Genomic DNA, 12040 nt, shown 5'->3' with positions numbered 1-12040 from the left:
ACATAGCAGTGATTCTGTGTACGCTGAGGGGCCGTGATGAACAAAACACGAGATTAAATCAAACACAAGGGAACACGATGCAATCAAGAGAAACACACTAAACACGAGATGTAATGCCAGTGTTAAGATGGCATACTGGTTCACAACATTTTGTAATAAGTATAAAGAGTACACTATAAAATAATGATAAAAGTACAGTAAACATAAACCAGTGATATGGTCGTTTACCATCAAGTATTGTGCACTGCACACAATCATTATGTGCTGACTTTTACACGACTGACAGCGCAGGGGTCTGTTGACACCAGCGTCCCCACAAACGCATGGGGAGTGCGCTGTGACGTCATGCCGGCCACGATGTCACTAGGCCACAGGAATCTTCAGCTCCATTGTAACCTACAGGACCACTGTCGTACATGCCACATGTGGCCTGTCACTAACTGAAATGCTATGTGACGCATGACTGTATTAGTGACAAATACACGAGAAGACAACATCTGGCAGCAGAAGTCTTTCACACTGTGGTTGCAGTGACAGTAATGTCACACTCCCTCACACTGTCAATTATTTTCCAGGGAAACCAAGACCACAAAAAACTGGAACTCCACTAGAACAACTCAATGTCTTTTTCCCATTAATCATAGATGTTCTCAGAGTAATTTTACCAACCTCACGAAAGCCAGTGGACATGCCTGAGTACATATTCCAAGGGAGAGAACCTCAGGCTACTCCCTACAGTACTGAGACCAACCTGCTAACAACTCAGGGAAGATTTAGGACCGCATTCTGGGTTTTTCTGAAGCTGCAGAGGAGTGGCCCCACACCAGGTCTCTCTACCTCGGGCCGTGTCAGAAAGGTGCCCACCACACGCTTTGCAGCAAATGCTTTGGTCACTTAAAGGTCCTAATCAAGGACCACCCATCGGGCTGAGAGTGATGTCCAACTGCTACCAACTGCCAGATCACACTCTACTGCACAGGCCTCTAGCACCCCACCACGGAGCTTGGGGCTGGACCCTTCACTCTTGGGGGGCTGTCCTGTGCATTGGAGGGCATTTAGCAGCGTCCCTGGCCCTGACCCACTAGACGCCAGAAGTACCTCCCCCTGTTGTGCCAACCTAACGTGTCTCCAGATATGGCCAAACGTCGCGGGAAGGGAGAGGGTGCCCCAGTGAGACCCACTGTTCTGCAGTTAGTCCTCACTTATACGCTCTGCGACTTTGAGCGAAACAACGTATAACTAAACCGACTGTACCCCAGCCTAAGTGATATAAGCAAGAGTTAAGCTCCTAGGGCAACTCATCAACGTTACATCGAAACGGTATTATCTGAGAACCTGCTATGCTCTGATACCTCTCACTGAAGAAGACACACAAGCATTCTGTCCCAAATGACAAACTGCAGCAAAACCAAATGTCTAAACTCTGTGGAAGTCTCAGCAGAGCTCCTTCCCGGTCCCCAGCCAAGGAGCGGGGTGCCCGGGACCAAACACACACCCTAGAAACTGATGCGTGTGAGTTTCTGAAAAGCGCTGCCTCATGTCCCCACGGCCACTTGCTTGTCGCGGGGCTCACACTGCTTCAAATCACAGAAGTGACAACGTGTGCCTTAAACATGCTGGTGTGTTAGGTTTCATTAACAAATTCAAAAATCCTCATTAGGAACTGGGACTGGAAGTGTGGGAGTCGGCTTCCTATGTTATCATTAAGATATTGTAAACTACTCCAAAACCCAGACATGAAAGAAAACAGGAGCCACACAAAAATGTTAAACAGATAAGAATACTATCCAAAATGATAACTGCTTTCATTCAAAGCTTCCTTATTTTAGAAACCCCTTTTTTCATTTTCCAAAAAAACCCACCTTTATCCTCAGCAAAGCAAGAATTGTTCCAATGTCACAATGGAAAAATCTGCTGTTACTATAACAGCCTCACCTTCTGGAATATTTCCACCAATTACGCATGAAACTATGCTGTGCTTCTGCAACTAGATGGGACTTGCTGGTAAGTGGGGGCATCAATGGGGGAGCCACATCTGACTAGAACCAGCACGTGAGACACCCAGGTACCAGCACCGTCCTAAACCAGTCACCTGGCGCACACATTCTGGACATGTACCACGTGACGATGGCTCTGTGCCATTTCTGGGTGGCACAGACATACAGAGGACCTGGACCCCATGGAGGAGCCGAGAGACAAGCGGAGTTACAGCACGAGGCCAGGAAAAGGGAGCGATCTATCTTCCCGACCCTGACAGCAGAAGCGGCTGCGAACAGGCTGGTCACCAGAACGGCTGTGACCTCCACTCCTAGGGGCCCTGAGCACCCACGCTCACCTGCAGGCCTGCAGGGGACCCCGGCTTCAGGTCCTCGCTGCCTCCCAGAAAGAAACCATGACCCATTTCAAAAGTACAGGTCTGACAATTAAGTTCGCGAACTCATTGCAGTAATGTCGCTGACCTTTTTTTGCTATCAGAGGGATTATTCATTACGAATTTGTACCAACTGGACAAGTTTACTATTTGGAGGTAATGAAAAGGCTGCATGAAGCAGTTACACGACCTGTACTTTCCACCAACAATTCATGGCTCTTGCATCACGACAATGCACCAGCTCACACAGCACTGTCTGTGAGGGAGTTTTTAGCCAGGAAACAAATGACTGTATTGGAACACCCTCCCTACTCACCTGATCTGGCCCCCATGACTTCTTTCTTTACCCAAAGATAAAGGAAATATTGAAAAGAAGACATTTTGATGACATTCAGGACATCAAGGGTAATACGACGACAGCTCTGATGGCCATTCCAGAAAAAGAGTCCCAAAATGGCTTTGAAGGGTGGACTAGGCACTGGCGTCGGTGCATAGCTTCCCAAGGGGAGGACTTCGAAGGTGACCGTAGTGATATCCAGCAATGAGGTGTGTAGCACTGTTTATAGGGTGAGTTTGCGACCTTAATCATCCGACCTCATGTTGTGGCTCATTACACTTCAGTGAAAAGCAGTTTGGAAAGAAAAACAGCACATGGTCAATCACAGTTCTTTGACTGATGGCATCAATGAACAAATATGCTTCAAATCAGAACCTTTGCTGACGGCCCAAGGCAGGGGCCCTTCCCCTTTTCCTCTGAAGCAGGATGTTTGTGGTGAAACTGACATGTTGGAAAGGAGCCTTCGGGAGGGAGGGAGGGGTACGCCCAGATGGACCTGTCCAGGCTCGGCCTGCTGGGCGACACCGACCACGTCCCAAGGCCAGTCTTTAGCCTTAGGTCCTGCTGGGGAAGGGCAACCTCCCCCGGCAGAAGGAAGCTCAGACTTCCCCCCGTACTCCAAGAGGCCCTCGATCAATTTACTGCACGCATGTGTGCACGTGGAGTTATGAGCAAGGGGACATTTCTACCCTCATGTCACATTTTCTGTCACATCAGATCCTTATGGGCCCCTCTACACTAGGACACATGTGGCCCCTGATGTCTAGCAGGGGCACAGGTGTGGTGCTAATTGTCACATGACGTCAGTTGTTATCCCCGTGTCAGAAATGAGGGAACTAAAACTCAGGCAGGTTAAGCAGCAGAGCTGGCATTTGGCCCCAGTCTGTCCGACTCCAGAACCCTCCTCGCCCTCTCCTAACAGTTAGTAAGCATACAAGCGATCCCACAGGTGACAAGTCCCATCACGCAGACTTGTTTCTCAAAATGTGTTAGAAATTCAACTTATTTTAAATCTAAGCCAAGGAGCAAACTGAGTTTTACCACTAGAAGAACTACTGAACACGAGGTGATTTTTAACACAGTACAGTAATGATTATGCTAACACAGCTGCACTGTGTTTCCAATGTCTGCAAGTCAATGATAAAAATGTATCTCAATTTGATGCATGAATGCATATTGTAGCTTTTAGAGAAAAGTACACAGTGGTCATGAAAAGCGATTCATTTGTACACTAAGCACTTTTCAAAGCACAAAGCACCTCTGCCCCTGGGCTTTGAGCACCTGCCCATGGCACGTTGCCCACCCCTGGGTCCTGGGGTCCTGCCATCAGGGATTCTGACCCTCAGCTCTGCTTACAAGCTCATCCCAGTCTCAGGTCATAAAAATGAAGGCGTTTCAACCAATCCTACAGCCCTGGAACAAGAAACCATGCCACAGACAGAGAACAAGCTGACAGCTGCCGAAAGGGAGGGGGTGGGAGGGTGGGTAAAGTGTTTAAAGTGAATGAAAAAAGAAAAATAAAATCCGCTAGGCCTCATTAGTGGCCCTGCTCGGGTCTTCAAACAAGATGCCCCATTTTACCTTCTACTGGGAACTGTCCCCTCCACACCTCGTGTGTGCCCACTCTTCGGGCCGACTGGCCTCAGCTGCATCGCTCAGTGGGTCCTACACCCACCTCCCCTGGGAATCCTGAGGTCTGCCCTCCTTACCACACCCATCCCACCCACAAACACCTTACACCCCATCTCCATCCCACTGCCCAGCCTTTCTCATCCTCCAAAATGCCCTCAGGTCACTGTCCGCTTCTCCAGGCCAGCTCCTCTCTTGGCAGCGCCAGCTTATTATCTCGCTTTCTGGTTCTGCTCTTCTCTGGGAACCTCGGTGTTGCCCCACCCCCATTTCTGAGTTCACATCTCTTGGGAGTCTCCACCTGGAAAGCTCCAGAAGCCACTGTGTGCTGGCGTCTCCAGTCCTCACCTTAGAGGATGCTATCTAACTTAATGAGTCTTCAAATGTGACATCACCAAACTTAATCTGCAAGTTAAAACATCCCACAAAGAAAGGAGGTGTTGCTGTATCACCGACTGACAGGCAGGCAGTTCAGCACAGAAACGGGCCACTTTTCTAAACCAACACAGCTACACTTTTGCACGTTCAATAGTTTAGGGCAATAATGAATTCAACTTGTTCTGCTTTTGTTTGGCTATTAGATATCACAGGATCTTATTGATCAAAAATGTTGTCAAATTCACTTGATATCTCAAGGTGTAAACAACTGTTAAGGAGTTGTTTATTTTTATTTGTAAATTATACTGTTTGCTACCATGGCAACAAGAGCAGCGACACCCCCAGGCATTCTCGCCCAACAGCCTTGCTAACACACTTGGCTGCTCACCCAGACCCCAGACCAGGTCCTCAAAGAGGGCATTCTTCAGTCTGTCATTGAGGGCCGTGCACGCTCCCCCTACCAGGCCCAGGCAACTCACACGCTCCACAGCTCACCCCAAGGGCCCTTCCAGCCCCAATTCCAACTTCTCTAGCGCCAGGCTGCCAGCCCAGCCTCACCTGCAAGGTGCCTCAACCTCCCACTTCCAGAAGCCCCGCCCATGTGGCTCTGGGCTCTCCCGTGCAGCCCACCCTACATACCACCCCCAGTCCCAATAACACCTGCACCTCCAGCCAAGTCAGACGCTCCTTTCTAGAGAGGAAAGTTGCATTTCTGTACACACAGCCCTGCATACTTGGCCAAACACCAAGGATTTCTGGAAGTCACTTGTTTTCTAGAAAACCGCAGGCCTGGCCCTCTTATACACGCTCAGCACTCCCAGCCCTACACCCGCTGGTCCACACTGGGCATGGCTCACCAACCACTGTGCAAAAGGCGCTGTACTCAGATCTCACCCAAACCATGAAATACTCATGACTGCAGCACAGTCCTCGTCTATCTCTATTCCCCCTAATTAATACATTATTTAGCATTTTAATAAAACAATGAACCGTACTTTAAGCCTGGACTACTTACGTACGCTTCCAAATGCTCTGAAAATTTTTTTCATTATTTAGAGAATACTTCATTAATGTCTGCAATCAAACCCATGTAGATAAGACCTTACGTATTTAATACAGTGTTACCCCTGTACAAATGGAAAAAATGATGCCTAACGATTCTAGACCAGTATGGGTGTTTATTTCTGTACAATGCCAACCCAACACAGTACAACTGGGATACTTTTTCCAAAGTTGACAGCACAGCTAAACTTTCCAAAAATTCAAATTATACATATACAACTATATACTACATAATTATATAATTACATATATATATATATATTCACACACACATAGAGAATGTCAAAAAAATGCATATACATTTTTAAAAAGGAAAACTGTATTAAAATTGTAATACTCAATATATACCGATAACAAAAGATGAATACAAGTCACGTTTGACTTTTGCAATTACAAGAGATGCTCGAAGTGGTTACCATCAGCATCCAGACACTTGTGATTACGGCGAACGACTGCTTGAGCAACATTGGCCAAAGTGTCCACTTGTACACATTTTTTTGGCATCCCCGGTGTGTGTGTGTGTGTGTGTGTGTGTGTGTGTGTGTGTGTGTAAAGACCAAGAGCAGTATGTTATGCATTAATAGCAGCCATAGCTTTTCCAGGCTCTGCAGTCATTGTGAAATTTTAATATTAACTACAAAACGTACATTCATCTTAAAATTGGAATTGGAATAAAATCATTGTCATTCAAATAACAAACCTTGGGTTGTCATTTTTTAACTCTACAGTTATTTTCAATTCAATAGGCAAATGTAAATAAGCAATATTTCAACCTCTGCCTAATTGCTCTATATTACATGCGCTTTTTTTAAACTTAGAGTTTGATTTTTTTAACTTAAAAAGAATGTGTAACATAAAGCTGAATTTAATTTCAAGAAAAAGATTTTTAAAACAATCTGTCTACATTTCGCTAGTACCAACAGTCTTTACAGTGTCTTCCGTTTACCTGTACCTGGTGCCCACTACGCTAGAAACGTGAAAATGATGCCTTACAAAAACAGGCGCTGCAAAGTCCCACTTATTTTAAGCTGTAAAAATATAAAAATCCCTTTGTGGAAAAAACCACTCCCCTGCCAGTTCGCGTAGAGGTTCCAGGCCCTTCAGAAGTCCAGGGCTCGGCCTTGCTGCCCGGACTCCTCCCTGCACACACGCCGGGGGGGCGCCGTCAGAGGCCGGCCCCCACCCCACTCCCTTCTTACTCATCACTTCTGCGAGGCCCACACTGCCCTCAAAACGTCTGAATTCCGCTCCTCACCAAAAGGTCAAGTTATTTCCATGCTTAGCATGTTAACACAAATGGTTTTGGCTGAATGGTAATAAGAATTTTCTTTAAAAACCTCAAAATCCTCAGAGGTAAGATACCTTTGTTGTGACATCAAGTTATTTGCAAACAACAAACTGTCATTAAAAGGCCCCTCCTATGGGTTTTACGCAGTCTAGAGCATAAATACACAGAAACAGCATTCTGGATTGAAATGCTCCCATCAAGGTTTAGGGAACAAAAGCTGTGTAAGTAACAGCACAACACACAGATACAAAAATCAAGGAATTACGAAAAGCAACAGCTCCAATCAGCATTTCCAACAAAAGCACTTAAAAATTCCAGTTTGTGACAAAGGCTCTACTGGCAACGATTGGAAAGGAGCACCTGAGGAATAATTAGCATTTCCTAGAGAGCAAGTCGTTTTTTAAGCACAATGATAACTTCATAAAACCAAAGAACCAAGTTGAACTGTTTTGCAGCAGGACTGACATTCCCCAAGAGGCCAACTCAATTAACACACCCTAAGGCTTTGTAATTATCTCTAAATAATCATCTGACTTTAAAAAGTGTGGGAATGTTAAAAGTATCCAGCTTTCCCCAAATTTTAAGGTTCTGGGCAAAGACTTAAAAATTCATCGTGCTCGAAAAGTTTTCAATTTTTAGGCTACTGAAAATAAGAGGCGGCAAAAGGAGTCCTCGTAGCTTAAGAGACACACTCCTGAAATAATTCACTACTGAAACGCGCAGAACAAAAAGGAAGTAACAGACACGCCATCCTCAACCGAGCAACGACGGCGCTCAGCTCTGGGTAAATCCGCCAACTAGAGTCGAACGTCTCGCTCAGCACTATCGACGCGCGGGTTATGGAGACGCGCAGACTCCCGGAGCACGGACCCCACCAAGCCAGGCCCACGTGCGAGGTGCTGCACCTCCGGCCTCGGAGGAGGGAGGGAGGGGCGGCCTCCGACAGGCGGTGGCGTCTGTGCCCTGATCACGAGCGGCGTGGATGAGGCCGGGACACTGGGTCACAGACGGGGACCCGGCGGGGACGATGGGTGGCCCGGTCGTCGGGCACAGGGACGAGGCCAGGAGCTGCCCCGGCCGAGGCCGGGAGCGGGGGGCGGGCGCCGCGGGTCAGGGGCAGGGTCAGAGCGCGGGTCGGGGTCGGGGTCGGGGTCGCGGCCGCGGGCCCACTCACACGCGCGGCAGCTGCAGCGGCGGCGCCCCGCGCCTCTGGAACACGCCGTCCACGAACACGCCGTTCTTGCCCAGACAGCGCAGGTAGAAGTCGCCGCCGGCGTCGGGCCCAGGCTGCGCCGAGGGCTCGGGGGCCGCCCCGCCATGGCCGCCGCCCGGGGGCGTGAAAATCTCCAGGTGGCGCCGAGAGATGAAGCTCGAGTGGCCCATGCTCACGTCCACCGAGCCCTGCGACGAGTTGCGGCCGATGGTCACCGAGCGCTTCTTCATCAGGTACTCGAACTCGCGGCCCTCGAGGCGCGCCACGGCCCAGCCGCCCGGCGGAGACCCGCCGCCCGCGCCGCCGCCGGCCCCGCCGCCCGCGGGAGGCCCGCTCGCGCCCGGGAGCGCCGCGGCCGCCGCCATGGGCCTGCGCGGCCCGGCGCCTTCCGCCGCCGCCGCCACGGAGCTGAGGCCCAGCGAGGCCGCCGGCCGGCGAGCGACGAGCGGCGGCGAGGGGCGGGACACGCGCGGCGCGCTCGAGCGGCGCCGGGCCCGCGGACGGACGGCCGCGCCCGCCTATGGGGGCGACGCACGCCAGTGGGGCTACCGGCGGCCAGCCAATGGCGAGGCACGCCGGCCGAGCGCCCGCACGACCAAGCCGCGTCGCCCGACGCAGGCGCGGCTTCGAGCGGCCTGGAAAACCCGGGGCGGAGCGGAGCGGGGCTGGCCGCGGAGCCGCCGAGCGGAGAGCGGGCCGGCGGGGGCGGGGGCCGGGTCAAGGTCGGCGCGGGCGAAGGGGCGCGGTGGCTCCTGTCCTGCGGGGCAGCGGCTCGGCCGTCGGCTCAGACGAGCCCGCAGACGCCCGCAGACTGCCCGCGCTCGGCCTCTGCTGTCACCCTCCCCGCTGGGAACTGCCTCTTGTTAACCGTAGTGACTGTCTAAGCCCATCCAACGCCCAGTTTCAACGTCGTCAGTTTCCACCTCGGTTAAAATCACTGTGAGGCGACCCCAACAGCTAGGATGGCACGGCCTAGACGGTCCGTGATCAGTGACCACCCTGGACACGCTCCGGACCGGGGCGCAGCGCCAGGCGCGGTGCTGCGGGCGCCCCCACGCCACGGAGGGCTACTCGGTCAGGACCAGGGACCAGGCGCTTGGCGGCGGCGCGACGGGGGCGACGGAGCGCGGCCCGGCGACCACAGCGCCCGCCCGGCCTGTCTTCGCCAAGTCGAAACCGCAGCAAACTGCACCTTTCAGTCTCTGCCACAGGCGGCACCGTGGGCCACGCGGCCCGCACGAGGGACCGTCCTGAGAACCAGGAAGGACTGTCACACTCTGCCAACAGTGGCCCCTACCGACAGGGCTAGCGATAAGCCCAGTGCCCCATTATTTGCGGATCGTTAATAGTGAAGAGTAATTACTACAACAAAAAGACGTAATTTTAAGTACAAAGGGAGATCAGTGTGAGTGGCAAGACGTGAGAGGAAGCTGGGCTTAAACGGAGCAGGAGAAAGTCAACATTCTGGGCAAGACCTGCTGAAGAGAGGCAGGCTGCAAGTGGGGCGGCCCTCTATTCAGTGTGTGTGTGTGTGTGTGTGTGTGTGTAAACGCATTCTAAAAAATGGAAATCAATGTGGCCCTCTCAGTGTGATATTTACATACATTATTTGCCATAAATGTGTTTGCAATTATAGCAGAAATTCGTAAGGGTTCAAACTGCTTGGAACCATAAGTATAGGACAATGTCCCAGACAGAAAAAAAAATACAGCAGTTCCGTTAAACACTCCTCATTGTATTGGAGAGGTTTCCGATGGTGTTGAGACACGTATGGAAATCATAGGTGGGGACAGCACTCATCCAAAAACAAAGCACATACGATCAAGCAGAGTAAATGTGTCCACCCTGGAGCGTGCGGTCCCAGGCTCCTGCGGCCAGCTGCTCTGTGCGCTGGCTCTGTGCTCAGTGCACACGGCACACGCCCCACTCTGCCTGGCTTTCAGAAGCTTCACTGCGATCAAGTTACTGACGGTGTTCGGAGCACGTGTTGTCTGCTGTCAACCTTGACGAGGCTATTGGAAATGGTCACCTACCTTTCACGTGTTTCCATCAGCACAGTGTCCGCCACATGCAGGACACCCAGGCCTGTGGACACAAGGGACGAGCTGGCAGCACTGCGCCCATGAATCTCAGTGACACCCTTACTGTCAGACACGAGGCACCTGGGAAGAAAGATGGGCAATGCCAGGCCCTACGCAAGGTGAGATGGTAAGGACCACGCAGCTCTGAGAAGGAAGGGATCGCTGCTGAGGGCTGGGACACTCAGAAGGGCTCCAGAGCAGAGGCGGGGCTCATGCTGGCTTCCCACCCTGTCTGAGGACTCAGTAAGCACTCGCTGTATACCAGGAACAGGCCGGGGTGGACATGCGGTGGGCACCCCGTCATGCCCCGTCAGTGTGGGGTCACCATGTGTGAAAGACGACCAAGGGAAGTCAGCACAGGAGCCTGGACATGACTGAGGGGGAAGCAGAAGCAGAGGATGCTGACGAGGTACCATGTTTCCCCGAAAATCAGACCTAGCCGGACCATCGGCTGTAATGCATCTTTTGGAGCAAAAATTAATATAAGACCCAGTATTATATTATATTATTTATAAAGACCCAGTATTATATTATATTATGTTATATAGACCTGGTCTTATATTAAAATAAGACTAGGTCTTATATTAATTTTTGCTCCAAAAGGCTCACTAGAGCTGACGGTCTGGCTAGGTCTTATTTTTGGGGAAATACAGAGCATCCTGGCTCTTCATGTCACGGAGCTGAGAGCAGAGATGTGGATGAGACACCCCAGACCCGAGTTTTACACAGGTTTGCTGTTTCATCCAGGGGATGTGTACTGGGCATCTAGCCAGGCCCATGCAGGTGCGGAAGGAGGGCAGAGAGCCTGGCCAAGGGGCACCTGCCTCAGGGTGCTGGTCTGATGCAGGACCCACAGCACACCTGGAAAGAAAGACACAGCGTGTGCTCTACGGCGCGGTAAGGGATGCGAGATGGGCAGGAAGGCCCGGGGAGGAGGCGATGGGTGACCTGAGGCCTGAAGGACGTGAGCCAGGGGCCACAGTGGCATTTGGGCAAAGAGCAAGGACAAGGGCCCTGAGGCGGGCTTGTGCCCATCACATGCTCGGCCTGAGCAGGCCGTGAGGGAGGGAGCAGAAACAGCCGGGGAGCAGAGGGCCCGCTGCATCCTGGCTCCGCAGTAAGTGAAGGGGAAACCACTGGGCAGTTCACGCGAGGAGTAACAGGATCTGATTTAACTTTTTAGAAGTTGAATCTGTTTGCTGTGTGGGACAAAACGGAAAGCAGGGAGGCTGTGTCTCCTGTAATGACTCAGGCTACAGAAAAGGGTAGCTGGACCCACAGTCCTCCAAGACTTGAATAAGTACCCGGAAAACTAATTTTGTGAACACCTCTAAGCCCCCCCCCACATTTAAGATAATAGCAAAATTTTCTATCATGTTTAAATAGTTGTAATGGATGTAATTTCCCAAATGTTATACATATTGACTTCTAAAATTAAACCGTGACATCATTCCATAAATGCATCAAATGGAGTTTGAATGCCATTATGATTTGAAACCAACCCACTATCATATGTTTTATAAACACAATCTCTTGATTAACAGTCAGGAGTTCTATTAAATCCTTTTCTCCTAAACTCATTTCCATTCAAATTCCCCCACGAATTTTCTTCTAAATACAATAAGTGTTTATACTTGAACATAATTTACTAATGACTCTATTATTAATCCCTGGAGAGAGA

At 50.8% G+C, this 12040-nt stretch overlaps 1 protein-coding gene across 1 annotated transcript in view; it reads right to left on the bottom strand.

The window, feature by feature from the left end:
* The window catches only part of FOXK2 (forkhead box K2), a 42092-nt gene extending 33360 nt beyond the window's left edge, over nt 1-8732 (bottom strand). The window contains exon 1 of the mRNA XM_019735482.3: nt 8240-8732. Coding sequence (XP_019591041.3) covers nt 8240-8643 — 404 coding nt within the window. The 5' untranslated portion in view covers nt 8644-8732. The remainder of the gene's footprint in view (nt 1-8239) is intronic.
* Between the last annotated feature and the right edge of the window lie 3308 nt (nt 8733-12040).

This window comes from Rhinolophus sinicus, chromosome 12 (assembly GCF_057876585.1).
Source record: "Rhinolophus sinicus isolate RSI-liver-muscle chromosome 12, RSI-T2T, whole genome shotgun sequence".
Taxonomy (NCBI): Eukaryota; Metazoa; Chordata; class Mammalia; order Chiroptera; family Rhinolophidae; genus Rhinolophus; species Rhinolophus sinicus.
The sequence above is the reverse complement of the archived record's forward strand: the minus strand, read 5'-3'. Positions and strand labels throughout refer to the sequence as shown.